The following is a 16,621-nucleotide window of genomic DNA, read 5'->3' on the forward strand; positions in this document are numbered from 1 at the left end:
AATCCAAACAAAAACTTACACATTATATTTTTATAATTATAAATAACACCTTGCCCCATCAAATTAATTATCCTAGGTAGACACCAGAGAAGTAATATAAATACTATATTACTATAATATAAATTTATATTACGTTTATATGGGTACACTACTATAGTATTGGGCAAATAGAGTCCATCTTTAAATGTGACAGCAAAATCTAATCATTAGTCAGATTTTCAGACCTGACGAAGTCATTGGACAAACACATTATACAAACACATAACAGAAATAGAAATAATGAGTAAATATTTAAATAAAAAAAAACTGGCCAGTGCTTTAGCCTCTTAACTTTGAAAGCCATTTGATATCGGCGTCCGTGTTGCGCGTGAAAGCACTGGCCAGTTTTTTTTATGTAAATGTTTACTCATTATTTCTATTTCTGTTATGTGTGTTTTATAGTGTTACGAGACGCCTAAGGCCCTTGATACGGTGGCTCATGATCTCCTTGTGGATAAGCCTTCTTGCTATAACCTTGATGCTGTGTATAAGTTTTTTCAATCTTATCTTAGTGACAGATGGAAAAAAGTCTATCTAAACGGCACGTTTTCTAGTCCGGTTCGAGGTTCGAGTGCCTCACCGAGTGCCCCAAAAAGCTCTGTGCTCTTGAGACCTACTCTGTTTAAACTTTATAATGACCTTGTAACCTTGTAATATTAATGATTTATCCGTAAAGAGCTTTAATTTTGCTAATGACTTGGCCTGGTGTGTATGGGAAAACTCTTTGATTCGTATCCAAATTGTGGCTCTTGCTTTAAACTCGTAAAAGGTAATGGTAATGGTATTTTTTGTGGCGGATTTTGCCGAAAATGGAATCATATCGCCAGTGTTATTGTAAATAAAAATGATTATGACCTATTGTGTCAGTTGGAAGATCGCTGCAAGTGGTTTTGTGAGTCATGCAAATCTAACCTATAAAACGACTACAGAAACGTTTGTAACATCGACGAGTTTCTGAATTAAAACTCCATCGTGGAAAACTAGGCCTCTCTTGTCAAGGGAGTTGTTGACGATGACTCGAAGCTTAATAAGCTCGATGGTTAATGGACTCATAGAGGCTGGCTTCTGATTCCGATTCAAATCAGATTTCTGGGTCTGATGTAACCGAAGTCGTGCATTAATTCGGCGTCTAGCCTAGGCCTAGTAAAATCTAAGACAGTGGATACTATGTAACTAAATCCCACAACAAAAGCCTTGCAAAAAGTGGTAAGACTGATCTCAGTCTCAAGGCCAACTTTAGCCTTTATTGCAGACTTTAGAAGTAAAGTATAACCTCATTAGGCTCATTGTGGGAGGTGATTTTAACATTGAAGTGCTGGATGTTGAAAATCCTAGGACTGTGTGGTTTTGTGAATGTTTAAACTCCTCATAAATAAATTTGCCAAATTTTATCAACATATATCCATAAACAAGTAAACTACAACAGTGAAATTTCATATTACACATATTTTTAATTTACTCCGTGACCGTTAGGTATACAACAGCGCTTCAATATACTAAGTTGGGCGTAGACACAAGAAAAAAATTATTTCTTTTTTTAAGCTATACAAAATGGTTTAAAAAGAAATTGCTAAATCTTTTGTTTTTAGGGTCAAAAATGAGAAAACCCCATTTTTACCCCATATATAAAACACCCTATAAACCCCTGTTCCCATGGTCCGATTATGCTGGTTCGCGAACTCGCTCGAATAAACGTAGGCTTACACGTTAGTACAAATTCGTCAAAATTGGATAATTTTTGCTCGAGTTATCACGCTAACGGACATATGTATATTATATTAATTTGAACGGGTGGTGTTTTTGCCTCTCTGGGGACCTCAAAACGAAAAAGTAAATCGGCCCCGATTCTAGGTCTTACCATGACACATACAGTAAAATAGCTTATTCCCTATATGGGAAATTCGCTAAAACCATTAATTCAAAAACTAGGGCGAAAATTCCAACAAACCACTACGCCAGCTCGCTCCCCATTTTATGCGAGTACAGGCAACACCTTCCTAAACACGGATGGTGCATAATATTTTCCATACTACCAGCATCAAATATACAGTGAATTGAAACACAATCCACACGTACAATATCATATCACTCTGCTTTAATTAACACCATTTTGACATATATTCCTTTTTTAAATATTTGTTTACATAGTTTTATTTTACATTTCTTATTATTCTATGGATCGAAATTAAATAGCACAACAGCAATTAGATATCAAGGCTTCCTGCAACTACTATTCTAGACCAAAATGAGCGATGGTTCAGGCCCCACTACTGTGGCAAAGAAAAGAATGACCTGCCCTTCCTGCCCACTGGGAATTGTGAAGTTGTCAGCAAAAATGATCAAGACATTTAAATCTCGAACATAACAAATTTAATTCCTTCATTCCATCGGTCGGAAGATCTAAAAACAAACACATTACAGTCACTCAAATTTAACATTAATGTTTGTTCAATCCTGGGATTATTCATCCGAGGTCCACCTTTTCGGGTTAGTCCACCTGATCGGCCCAGGCAAGGAAGACTAAACCTCTTCCATCCCTCCCAGATACCCATCTACCTCAAATTTCCTTTTAGAGATCCTTTTCTTTATAGCTAACTAAATATTACAGAACAAATCAGTGTTCACTGTCTACATTTATGTCTGTAAATAACAAAATGAAATGTGTTAATATCATTATCCTAATAAAAATATCAAATAAACAAAAAAAAAACTATGGATAACCACAAAAAGTTAACAGTGGGGCCTCATGACTTTTAATCAAGGCCACCACAATTGTTGTATGTAGAAAAAAACAAAAACTGCAAGGTGAGTTGTCTGCTGGTCTGCTTCCGAGTACCTCCTCAAAATTTGACGTTAACCTCAAAATCAAAATTTTAATGGGAATTGGAAAGGCGTTCCGGTTGAGTGTTAAGTAGTTTCTATTCTAGTTTAGTTTATTTTAGACCTAAACTTGTATGTGTTTCCACTCTTAATTCGCAATAAAAAATTATTACATTCATAATGCTAGCTAGGTCTTTAAATTACATGCGACAGTGCATTTTCAACTTTGAAAGCAATGCGTTAGCTTTACTAGGACTTCAGCGACCTCCAGGTAATAAATCTCAATCCATATTTGGGGTACAGTTTCTTAACTGGGCTATGCTAATATCGATTGAAACTATCGATTCGATTAGTAAACCTTCATGCGACTTTTTCATCATCAGCAAGTTTGGTTGGTTAGGTTAGGTTATAATAGTTTAATTTTATAATAGAGATATTAAAAAATATCGATTATTAATCAATATTTTCAATTCGATAGATTCAATCAATATTAGCATAGCCCAGTTAAAAAACTGTACCCTTAATTGGTTATCTACATGTGAAAAGGGTTCATTCAAATTCAAAGATTGGTAGGTAGTATTATAGGCCTACTTAGGAGGTTATAACCTTAACCTATTGACCTGTTCAATTCCTGCTCTGGACTACGGACGGAAACTACAAGTATTACAAGTAAGTTAGTAATGGACTTCTGTAGAAAGTGATGTGGTAGATAACTTAATTCTTCATCAGGTAAGTTAGGCCTACATTTCCGCAGAGAACCTAGGCTAGATATAATTTTGGATGGAATTTTAATTCAATATAACATAAATATTGGGCTGCACTTTACTTTAGGTCCTACACTCATTCGAATGAAAACATTGATCGATATATCGATTATTCAATATCGGTGTATCTTTTGTTTAGTTAGGTAAGGTTAACCTAACCTATATCGACCTAATATCAAAAAATCAATATTTTCATTCGGTTGTTTGTGTAGGACCTAAAGTGAAGTGCAGCCAAATATTGAGTAAAATATTTTATCAGATTTCATTAGGCATTGATTTTCCGTTAGGGCTGTCTGCCTTTTTTTTACAGTGTGCTAGGGTAGACGTTGAGTTAGGCTAGTTTAGTTCTATTTGATTGGGGAAAGAGAAGATGAAAATGGGGTTTTATCCCCGAAACTATAGTCATCCACGACAATATAGGACTGGTTGACGACAGGTTAGTAACCTCATTTTATGTCAATAAATCAATCCTGGAGGCAAATTATCTAGCCTAAATCAAATCAAATCAAATCAAATCTTTATTGTCAGAACATTTTACAATGCATAGCAGTGTAAACTAGTTATAATAAATATAACTAGGCTATAAAACAGTCCACAGATAATCACAGACATTTTTAGTTATACTTTAGGCTACGGTCATTAACATTAAGGAAAAACTCATTTATGTCATATGGACTAATACTAATCAAAAGGTGCTTAACGTTCCTCTTATAACAGTTAAATTCTAAACATTTAGGCTATAATAAGAGGGTAGAGAATTTACAGTTTTTTACCATTTCAACAAAACAATTCAGAGCAATTTTTAACTTAAGTTACACTGGGAAATTCTAAGTGAGTTACAGTCTCTAGTGAAATATTTTTTAACATTTTTATTTGTAGGTATAGTATGTAAATTTCTTTTAATAAACAACAGACATTCAAAAATATGTTCGGCAAAAACTTCAGTGCGCGTGGACGGGTCACTACTAACCGAACTAAAGCATACTTGTACCGGCTATTGGCAGTGCTGAGGTAGGGGTGAGTGAGTAGCAAGACACAAATGTTTTCACAAAAGTACCCCCGCCAACCCCCTCGCCTAGACCCAACCAGATTGCAGGTACATTGCAGGTACAGTGAGTATGTTGAATTTCCTAAACAATGGCTTACTGTGAGTCCTCATGTCAACATTTACTATGTATGTATGTAGCCTTGGTAGTTATTAGTTATTATTACAAATTATGTGTAATTATGTAAATTAACTTAGTTAATTATATGGTAGGCCTGGCCTAGGCTATGTCAAAGGCTTCTAGAAATGCAAATAGGCCTAATGCACGTGTCTCATTGTTGAGCCTCCTGATGTTTTTAAATTTGACATACAAATATTTACTCTGCATCCTTTTGCCGCTTTTTGAAGTAAATAGAATATATGTGTTAACACACAGAACTTTCTAACTTCCATAACTTGTCTTTCTTATTTTATAGTTTAGGCCTACCTAGAATATATTATATTAGGTATTTTTATCAATCATTCTATAGAATTTATGAAATAGGCCTTCACACATAAACATGTACACGAAGAACCACACTTACCTGTAAATGTCACTCTTTTGACTCTGTGGTACTCAACTTATCGCTAAGTCGCATAGCTATATATTTTGACTACAGTATGTCATTGGGGACTACTCCAACTAAAAGTCAAAACATTACTGCTCAATGAAATGAAATGAAATGAATGAAATGAGGTTGTTGTTCTTATGACCCGATCATGCGGGTTCGTGAACTCATTCAAGTTTATTCAGCACTACACATTTATGCCAAATTTCATCAAAATTGGACCAAAATGACTTGAGTTATCATGTTCATGGACATATAAAACGATAACATCAAAATTAAAAAGTAAACCAGTCTTGGATCTAGATCTTTCCTTGCTGTAGGATAGCTTCTTCTCCTTTTGAAAAAGATCTGAGGGAATAGGCCTAATAATAAGACCTGTCCTATTCTTTAGGGTATATGAATTAAAACTGGTTACATCTTAGTTGAAGCATTAGTTTTAATTTATTTAACGATATTCATTTACAACTATGTATAGCCTACTATGGATAATGATTCTTGACTATTACTATAGAGAAATTCACTAAAAGGTGTGAATGTCTAATGGATAATACTACAGAAACTTAATTTTTCAGATGGATTCAGTGTAGTACCGATTGGCGAATGCTATCCTCAAAACAACACTCAATCTCTGGGTTTGATTCATGACATCCTGAATGACTCTATTCTATGGGCAGTGCCGAAGAAGAGGAGATCAGTTGAAAAGAGGCTAAACAGGAAATATGGATGGCCCGACCAAGTTTGGAAGCCTCTGGTTCCCAAGAAAAATCTTTTAGTGTGCAAAAACTGTGGTAGTAATCATGAAGCTGGCTTTTTATGTCGTAAGTGCATTGATTAAAAATAATCTTAATAAAAAAATATTAGATATGCATAAACCGTACAATTGAACCTGTAAAGGAGGTTTTTATCTGAAGTTGCTGATCATTAGATTGTGTTTGGGCTATATGACATCTTTCCCACTGACTGGATAAAAATTACTCTGTGTACAGTAGCCTAACACCCATAAACTCGGCCGAAATTTAATCACAGAAAAATTAGAACTCTCAAAAATTCAGGGTAAAAATCTGCTCAGTCTGTAGGTTTCCTACACCGGGGGTATTTTACATTAGTGTCTGTTTAATGTTAACTTGTATTTGTTAACACTAAGGCACGTCGCACACTGAATCCACTCAGTTCAGTCCGTTCCACAAATTTCAAAAACCATGTAACGTATTCAAACGTAGAGCCGCACACTGTGTCCGCTTAGTTCGGTCCGCTCCGTCCGTCTCAGCCAGTTTTTGGTAAGCGAGCGTATTGGACGGAAGCGACGGATGGAACGGAGGTGCCGTGCATGTGCACTGCATAGTAAACAGCGGTCAGTCTTGTGCAACTGACCTCGGGAGGTCTGACACATGTTCGTAGTAGGCCTACTGTGTGATATTTATTAACGGAAAGTAAATAAAAGAAACGTCTTATAACACTTAATACATATATTTACGCTTATACTGTTACTCATAAGATGGTAAATATACAAAAAAGATGGTAAGTGGTGATCAATTTCGATGATTGAAGTGTCCAATCGAAATCGATCACCACTTACCATCTTTTTTTGTATACTTGTGAGTAACAGTATAAGCATAAATATATGTTTTAAGTGTTATAAGACGTTTCTTTTATTTACTTTCCGTAAATTTAATAACACGTACAATGCTGATCAAAAGTTATATTTATTAAATATGAGTTTAAGGATTACTACAACATTACAATGAAGGAGGTCGCGTAGGAAGAAATTTCATTGATACATTAAAAATATATTAATACATTGAAAATACATTGCTACTGTGAATCCATAATCGTCTCTTTTTCCTTACAACTTTATCATCCTCTTCTGCAGCTAGTGCTAATGTGATTACAGCAATTCCTTCGTCACTACTGGTGGAACTCATAACAACTAGGAAATCTCAACACAAATAATTTACTTGTGAACTATGTCACTGGCAGTTGGCGCTCAAAAACAACTGAACCGAGCGGACCGAACTGACGCAGTGTGTGGGAAAACTGCCGGAACTGAGCTGACTGACCTGAGCTGAGCTGAGCGGACTGAACTGAGCGGACTTAGTGTTAGGCCTATTCGTAGTTATGATGTCTGACAATATCATATGTAATATAGTTGCCATGTGACAATACAAAGCATGAATCTTAATTGGGCAATCAGATATTTTAGATCACAAAAACAATACTTTGTCTGATTTTGAAAAAGGTATGATATACCTAAATTTAAGAAAATCGTCAATGTCAATGATTACTCGTTAATCAGTCTTGTTCGATATTACCTGTAGATATTGACTAGAGTAGTGTTGAAAGCTAAGTATTGTATCAAACACTACCAAAACTTGCTTTTTAGTAAAGATATTTATTTAGAATCCATGAAACAGAAACTAAACAGAATTATACAGTCCACGGAACTTATTGTAGATGCTCTTTTCTCTACCTCCATCATAGTTCATGCGACCACTGAAAGCTGAAACCAGGGTCTTATTGTGAAGTTACCGAGACAGAATGTAGTTGCTACATTACATTGTTTCTGTTACAGCCACTTGTTATTCCAAAGTCAAAGAAGAGACGGAGGCGATTCACCAAGCAATTGAAGCTGAGCTAGGCTTGAACCCATTGGACAAAGATGTTGTTGTTCTATATCAGGGAGAGAAGGATGGAGTACCAGATGAGTTTCACAAGGTAAATGTCATTATGTTAATTTTTTATAAATTCTAAAACATCAAGTAGAAATACAAACCCCTAGGGCAGCAGTTCCCAAACTTGTTGGCCTGGTGACCCACCACCACCTTGGAATTTTTGGATCATCTTCAAATGGTCCAAAATTTTTTGGTCTAACATTTATATTGCCGTTCGTTTGGTCCAAAATCGTTTGGCCCAACAGTTAAAAATTCGTTCGTTTGGTCCATAATCGTTTTATCCAATTGCATTTGGTCCAAAATCGTTTGGTCCAACAGTTAAAAACTCATTTGTTTGGTCCAAAATCGTTTTATCCAACACTTTAATCCCGGTACGAGTTTGTTTGGTCCAACAGTATAAACTATTGCGTCCCTCACATTGAAGGCGTTCAAATATCCGCCGTCGTAATCAATAATAATATTAATACAATTTTTGCTTTAAACATGCCGACTTTCGATGTTTTAAAGGTTATAGACACCATGTTTTGTAGTATTCAAACCACTAAAGCGTACATAAGCAGACTTAAAACTCAATAGTGTATCATACGGTTGGAAATCTTATAAATTAACAGTTTTTATCACATTTGGCAACCTTCTAATATACAGAGTGTATAGAAATTCAGTAGACCAAAGTGTTTTAAATTTTTATCATACACCTTAATTTTTATTGTTGTATCTAGGTATTTACAATGCAGTGTTTACTATTGACCCTCCATCGTTGTCTATAATTCTTAATCAAATGTTTGAAATAGAATATGAAAATTACATTAATAGCACTCATATTTTCTGGGTGTCCACAATTTCCTGGTAAAATGTTGGTCTAACAGAATTATATATAAGGATCTTATTTTCTTATGTTAAAATTGATGTTCTTCTGTAGGGCCTATAATGTCATGTTTAGCAATATAACGTTCCATTACGAATTTAATTGTATATTCTTGATATTACAGTAACTCTTTCAATGATTTCTTATTGCATTATGCATTATATCTATTGTATCGGTTGGTGTCTGCCTTTTTTACTACTCTTGACTAGATGATATCGTTGGTATTCTTGGGACTATTTCTACTTCAAACTTATCACTTATGATTGTTCCTTCGATGTTTTTTATATTCAGTCTGGTTCCTTTGCACAGCTTGGGTGGACCTAAGTTTCACATTAGTATTATTGGCATTCCTTCTTTTAGTGACAGTAATGTGGTTGGTTTAGTTTATGAAAAATTGCGAGGCATTTGTATATCTGAGATAGCACGCACAATTATTTTTCACAATTTATATTACATTGTGTGGGTATAGAACAAAGGATAACAATATTAAAGAATTACCATCCCTTTCATTGTTTATAATAGTGCGATTATAAACATACCAAACTTAACACTAACTTGGCTTTTGGAATCAATAGGGTACATACATACATAAATAAATACATACCTCCTCTATTATAATTATAGTTAGTTAAGATAATACCATTGACAATACACCACAACAAATACAAACTCTTTTCTTTTCAATAATTTATTCTTGGTTCTCATGGGGAATAAACATAACATTTTGGGAAGTTTTACAAAAAGGATATATCTTCACTAAAAATTCACGTTATATATTTGTATTATTAACTACATGATTGTTACAAATACCATGACAAACACACAACAATCATAGATTGAATTTAATATACAGACAAATTAAATAAACCATCTGTTTAACATTAAATGCTAACTCAAAGCAAAGTCAATGTTTATCCACAAATCTAGGGAATTAAAACGCGTTGTTTTAAGATTGACTGGGGATAAAAAGTAAACAGGACACAAGCACATAATATATAAATAAATATATGTATATGTACGTGTATATAAATGCAAATATCAATTATTTAGAAACATAACACAAAACAACAAATGGGCCTCGGAAGGCAGGCGGTTGGGTTGACGATGTGACTGCAATTATTTGAACGCCTTCAATGTGAGGGACGCAATAGTTCATACTGTTGGACCAAACGAACTCGTATTAGAGTGTTGGACCAAACAAACTGTTTTACAACTGTTGGACCAAACGATTTTGGACCAAATGAAATACTCCCCAACTGGAGGATAAAACGATTTTGGACCAAATGAAATACTCCCGAATTTTTCTCGCGACTCTTAGAGTACACGATGTTTTTCACGTGTCCTGTAAGAAAAATCACTTGAAATTAGGCCAAAGTCTGGACTTCTAAGGCAAGACTGTCTTACCTTTGCAAAATTGTTACCTCCGATACAGGTGGTCTTTCTAAAGTCTTCAGTTTTAGTACTGATCCTGTTTCTACGAACTGTTTCTCCAACAATTGATGTTGTTTTTATGAAATGGCTTTGTTAAATAATTTTCTAAAAGTCCTTTGAACTAAAAATCTGACCTTAATTCACTTAACAATAGCATACAATAGCACTTGACCTTCTTTTGATCAGAAAACATGTTTTAGATAAAAATTAAAAATGTTGACTTTTGAGTAACAGCAAAGTGTCATGGACAACAATTAAATAGGCTAGATGTTTCCAAGACACTGTTACAAAACTATTAAAGCCAAAGAATTCAGTTGTACCAACCTAATTTTTCTACCTCACCTGTTCATTTTGGTCTAAAGACATTATTTAGGAAAACCCTGTATTAGAGCATTATTCACACCCAAAAAGTCTGAAAACTATTAGTATTTTAGTATTTAACATTTCTAATTTGAAACCAAAATAAGTTATTACGTTATAGAGTGAGTATTCTGAAAATATTTTAATGTACAGCTTAATGTTACAGCTTCGAGTCCTTAAAAATTTGTTTAGGCTACAGTATTTTTATTTTTAATAGGTAAAAATATGAGCCTTCATAAAGCCTAAATAAGGTAAATATATTTACCTTACGGACAAAATAGATGAAAATGCACATAAATAAACACATAACACATATACAATTCTCAGAGCTACAACTCAATCTTCAACAGTAGAGTCTTTTAAGTTTTTGTAGGTTGGCCTACAACATTACAGATATTATCAATCTACCAAACATATTTTTAGTGCACAACAATTTTTCATTAGTGGTTGGTTACATATTCAAGTGATTTAAAAACTAAGTTTGTATAAAAATCCAAAATAAACTATTGTTGTATTGTTCCATGGATGTACAATACATTGACAGTTAACTATTTTTTATTGTGATACTAGTACATACCTCTGGTTGAGAAATACCGGTATATTGAATTGAGCTAATGGTATCATCATATGATATTACTAAATCATTCACCAACTTCACATAACAGAAGTTAAGTAAGCTAAGTATAAAATCCACGTCATTGTAATTAAATTTTTGTTTTTTTATTTTAGGGGAAAAGAATCATTGAAATGAAAAAGGAACGTCCTCCTTGGTTCAGTAAAAATTTGCTTGAAAAGACCACCAAAGGCCTCGCCACCACTACAAGCGTGAAACCCACGGATTTGGCGTAGTTATACAGTTAGTTTAGATAGATTATGTTGCATTATTGTTGTTTTCGGTAATGATGATTTGGGAGCGAGCTGGTTTAGTGGTAGAGTGCGGAACTTTGGTCACCGAGGAAGTGATATTGCCGCGACCCCTTCTACACCTAGCCTGAAGTAATGGGAAAATTCCAGGCTACAAGCTAGAATAATAAAAATTATACATTTATAAATACATGCAGATTATCATTGTGAAAAAAACTATCTATTGTTTATCCTTTTCATTTAGTTTTTAAATTTTAATTTGTTGATAACTTTTAACACACTAAATTTGCAACTCAAGATTCATATAAAATTCTAGATGAAAAAAATAAACATATTGTTTTTGAAATGGGATTGAAGGAAGAAGAATGACAAAAGACAAAATATTTCAAGGACCAAGCTAAAATAAAGAATCTTGACCTGGGAGAAAGTTAGAAGCAGGAAGAGAAGGATCTCCCAACTTCTGTTGGTGTAGTTCTTATGACAAGCTGTGGAAGACTGGGGTTCTATTTTAACTTGGGAATCTGCACATAGGGGTAGTTTTGGATTCAGATCAGAAAGTAACAGAGATATTGCATTGGCGCCGATTAGGGCGTTGCTATCACCACCATCTTAGTTTTAGAATATTCCTACACTCAGTACGAATCCAGCTATGCTATCTCTTGCACTTTGTCTGCAGTGGAGTGTCATTGTAAAAACCCCCAGTTGTGAGGTGGGCTCTGTCATCAGATTTTGTGTGCGAATTGAAAATTTTTTTCTAGATTTGTGCTGTTTACGGGAAAGGAGTGATGGAAAGAGATTGAGGCTGTTTGTGAACTTAACAACTATCTGAACAAATGTTAAAGATTATGATCACAGTGTTAGGCCTAGTCTTAGTGGCTTTTGAACTAGTAGGGAAAGTCAAAGACAAAATCTGTGAAAATTCCCGTTTCACATTAAGGAAGTTGTGGAACATTTTCTCAAAATTTTACACAGTTTAGTACATATAATTATGCAATACACTTGGTGACCACAGATTTTGTGTCCAGTAGGTTCCTAAGATCTTAACAGACAATCACAAAAAACAGAGACTTGCACTGAGATTCCTGGAATACTGGCAAAAGTGAAAACCGAGTTTTAAGCCATTTTGAAAGTTACTGCACGATCTCTCACTCGGCCTTCACTCATTACTCCTTTGCTGTAAAAATCCCAAACCTGGTGATAATTTTTACTTTCTCCCTATACATAGTATATGGAGAAAGTATCATATTCTTTAAAATTTTTGAGTTTTGAGTGGATATATCCGTATAGGTCCCCCTGAACCCAAAAAAGTGGCTTGGATGTGTACAGAGCTACCACCAGAGCTTGGGCCACACCCGTAGTCCAATTTCAATGGAATTTGGTATGTAGATACTAATCAATTATTATCATTTTTCAAAATTTTTATTTTTAATGATAATTTTCCCATAAAATAACGAGAAATTGGATTTTCTCAAAATTGGCCCGAACAATGTTGATACAAATTTACTAATTTAGTATGTTATATTCCTTTAAATTCTGAACAAAATGGTACAGATCCCATTTCCACAAAAATTATGGTTTCAAAATTATTGTAACTCATGTTATTTTCCCATAAAATAACAAAAAATCAGATTTTAGAAAAAAAATAGTTTTGATTAAAATTAATGTGTTATGGTCCTTAGAATTCTAAACAAAATAGTGCAACCCCCCCATTGCTGTAGCAATCACGGTTAAAAAGTTATTGCAACTTTTATGATTTTAACCTATAAAATATCATAGTTACTCCCACCGCTTGCCCACGATAAAGGTTGTTGACAAGGGAGAAAGTATGTGTCAGATTGCTGATACCGTTTATTAATATTGTGTAAATTTCTGCAAACTAAAATCACAGAGCCCACCTCACAAATGGCAGTACGAGTACAGTACAACGAATGACTACACTCATCTGCAGACAAAGTACCAAAGATATGTTGCACATGCTCCAATGCGAATCATGTGTTACATTGTGGATGGCCCTCTTAACACATTCTCTACGGATATAAAAATTCTTTCACCACAGACCAGCGTCAACTATGGTTGAAGTTTTTAAGGGTTATTTATATTACGATTTATATAACAGTCTTGGTTGTTAGTTGTAGGTCTAATGGAATAGCCCCTAAATATGCTGTTGCCATGGTTTCCTTCCTTATAGGTGATTTTTTTCCATACAACTAACAGCATTTCTTTTTTAGATATAAATATCTAGAGGTCTTGATTCCTTAGTTGACTCAGCCCTCTTCAAGTGCTTTGGCGTGTGTTTGTTTATTATAACATTTTTTGTGTTTTATGTCATGGATAAAGATTGACATACTTCTAATGGATAACGACATCAAAACAGAACGAAATAAGTGATGGATTGATGTCAACTATACTTGTCATAAAACTTATAAAAACAAAATACATGATTGAATTTATTATTGCAAATTTAATGTAAATAAATATTATTTAGACCCTAATTGATCAGAAAAACTAATTGAAAAAAACTGGTCTGTGGGTACGTTTAGTTCGATAAGCTTGGTCCAAAAGGGAAATATGACCTGCAAGTTAGAAAAAGGACTTGGGAAAGTCTGACGTCAAATATTGTTGTCAAATATTGTCAAACTTTCATTGTTTTATTAAAACAGTTCTTGTTTTGTCCATCAGATGCACAGTTCAGGCGGAATTCAATGTTTTATAACAGATGCTAGACCATAAATTACAACGTCATGTTAGCCGATAAGTTAGTATAAGCAAACGGGTTACACTACTGGATCAAGTAGCCAGTCATATTTCTCTACATCTGATGTATTGTTACATTGTGGTTTTTTGTGGGAAATAAACTTCATTATTCATTTATTCATATCGGTGATGGGTAGTGAATGTGAATAATTATTTTAAAACTGAAATAAATCAAACTGGTATTATGTTTTTTGTGTAAAAACTAATAAGAAACGGATGACAAACATAGATACTTGGTAGGGTTGGTCGGATCACAAAATTTCAGCAAATTTTATGTGAAAAAATGTATATATGTGTTATTCTTAGTTTGTTGGCTACTCATCACTAAATTAGAACTAAACACAATTTAATTAAACAATTTGGAGGTATATTTTGAGTTTTCATCAAAACCCATCTTCAGCTCAAAGATGGGTTTTGATTAAAACTCGAAATATTCCTCCACATTCTTTAAGTAAATTGTGAATAATTTTAATTTAGTGATGAGTAGCCAACAAACTAAGAATAACATTGAAAATGCCATCACGAAAAAAACATACCGGAATGAATTAATATATATATATTTATATATTAGTGCTGGCATTACATTTGATTTGGGATTCTATTGGGACTGGATTCGTTCCCACTGGCAAATGTGGTTATGATGTCTTGGGAAACTATAATATATCCAGTGCCAATAAAATCCCAAATCATTTTTGTTCACCCATTGTTGGTTATTACTTATAGAACTTTGCTACAAAGACTAGGAGAATTGATTCTGTTTATCATCATTATTGCCATCTGCAATGATTTTCACTCAAGATAAAAAAAAACAAGAGGCTAAGTTTCCCGTGGGAAGAAAATCCCGTCCCAAAAATGAGGAAACAAAGAAACATTTTGTCTTGTCCCAATTTAATGATACAATACCATCCATCCTTAGATAGCATTGATTTGTATGTGTGCTGTGTGATTTGGGTTTATTCTTATTTAGAATTTGTTTTCAATTCTTAATGTAAGTGAAAACACCTTCTTAAATAAGTTTAAAATGAGCGATTCCAAATAAAATGTGGTGCCCTGGATGTGATTAACCTTTCAAAATATTAGCCATATATTTTGGCAAATTAAAGTCAAAATTAAAGGCAAAATATTAGCCACTCTAAATAATGCAATCAACGAAACTTAAACTTTCAACCACTTAAGTGAGTATAACTCATCAAAACAACTGAAAGCTGTACTTGACATTTGCTAGGAGTCTACTACGTTTGGGCTTAGGGTTGGACGGGTGTTACTACGGTAAACCATCAGGTCTTTTGAGCTGAAGACAACACAACTGTCTGTTAAAGAGGAAAACAAACAATAAAGACTCAGGTGGAATTTGACTAGTTGGGTGAATTGTTTGGGAGTTACACTTTTAACAAGTTTTTTGTATGAATTCGGACTTAAATACTCGCAATATAAAGGAGAGGCATGATAAAGGTAGTAACTTGATAATAGTTATATTTAAATCATTAATAATTTTACCTTCGACCGTTTTTTTAAGTAGCCGTTTCAGTTCAGTTCTTAGAATTGAAAATATTCACATAACAGCATTTTTTTACTTACATAACAGCATAGTTTTATTTAACAACACGGGTAACGGACCAATGAGGTTCAAGGATTGAGAGAGAAGAAGTAAAAATGTAATGCTTCAAACTTCAGCTAATCAGCTGTTTACCAATTTAATTGTTAACAAATGGTGCAATTAATTAGTGATTGGTACAATGAGTCATCGGTTGCATCAATGTCAGTGGTAATGTGAGGTTATAAACGAAACATAACCTCTCTCAGATGTTTCGAGTAGTGATTATTAGTAATTTAAAACTGGTTGTAGGTAAAGTAGTGTACCCAACTCGCATACATAGTGTTAACGACACTACAACATTTTAACTTGCTGATTGAAAATTACATTACAGGGTTGTTGTTTACCAAGTCCTTTGCAGTGGCCGTTCTAGGACCTTGTCAAGGGAGGGATACCCAGTGCTTGGGGGTATGTAAGAAATGAGGGGGAAAAATTTGGTTTTTTTAAAGCTGTTTGGTGACTTTCTAAAGCTACTTTTAACACCTAATTAGTAATAATGTATAAAAAAATGTCTGTTTATATGACAAAGTTTGTGTTTAACTTTTTTCCAGGGTCCAAAAGCCCCCCCCCCCACCCGAGAACCGTCACTGTCCCTATGTATTATGTAGGCTCCAGTAAGTAAGCAGCCAGGATTGGTCGAGTCACGCCACAGATATGACATTATTTCATGGGGAGGGAGCAGCTATTAACATGGTTTCTGGACTTACCTATCTACTCAGAGATACACCGAATGAGGCTCCTCAGGACTTACTGGCATCATTTGTTGGTAAACAGAATTACACCATTTTCAGCCCTTTAGTATAAACTTTAGCGTAATCTTCAGTCAACTTACGATGAATGTCAGCATCGGATATATGTTTCTTGTAGT

At 34.2% G+C, this 16,621-nt stretch overlaps 1 protein-coding gene across 1 annotated transcript; it reads left to right on the forward strand.

Moving 5' to 3' along the window:
- The first annotated feature begins 2,851 nt into the window (after window positions 1-2,851).
- LOC128998292 (39S ribosomal protein L32, mitochondrial-like) lies at window positions 2,852-11,632 on the forward strand. Its single transcript, XM_054424368.1, has 4 exons — window positions 2,852-3,130; window positions 5,789-6,034; window positions 7,786-7,928; window positions 11,271-11,632. The coding sequence occupies exons 1-4, from the start codon at window positions 3,040-3,042 to the stop codon at window positions 11,388-11,390; spliced, it is 600 nt and encodes a 199-aa protein (XP_054280343.1). The 5' UTR covers window positions 2,852-3,039; the 3' UTR covers window positions 11,391-11,632.
- The last annotated feature ends 4,989 nt before the right edge of the window (window positions 11,633-16,621 follow it).

The sequence above is a fragment of the Macrosteles quadrilineatus genome, unplaced genomic scaffold (assembly GCF_028750875.1).
Source record: "Macrosteles quadrilineatus isolate MER2022 unplaced genomic scaffold, UCM_ALF_1.0 Scaffold_7__1_contigs__length_78375512, whole genome shotgun sequence".
NCBI lineage: Eukaryota > Metazoa > Arthropoda > Insecta > Hemiptera > Cicadellidae > Macrosteles > Macrosteles quadrilineatus.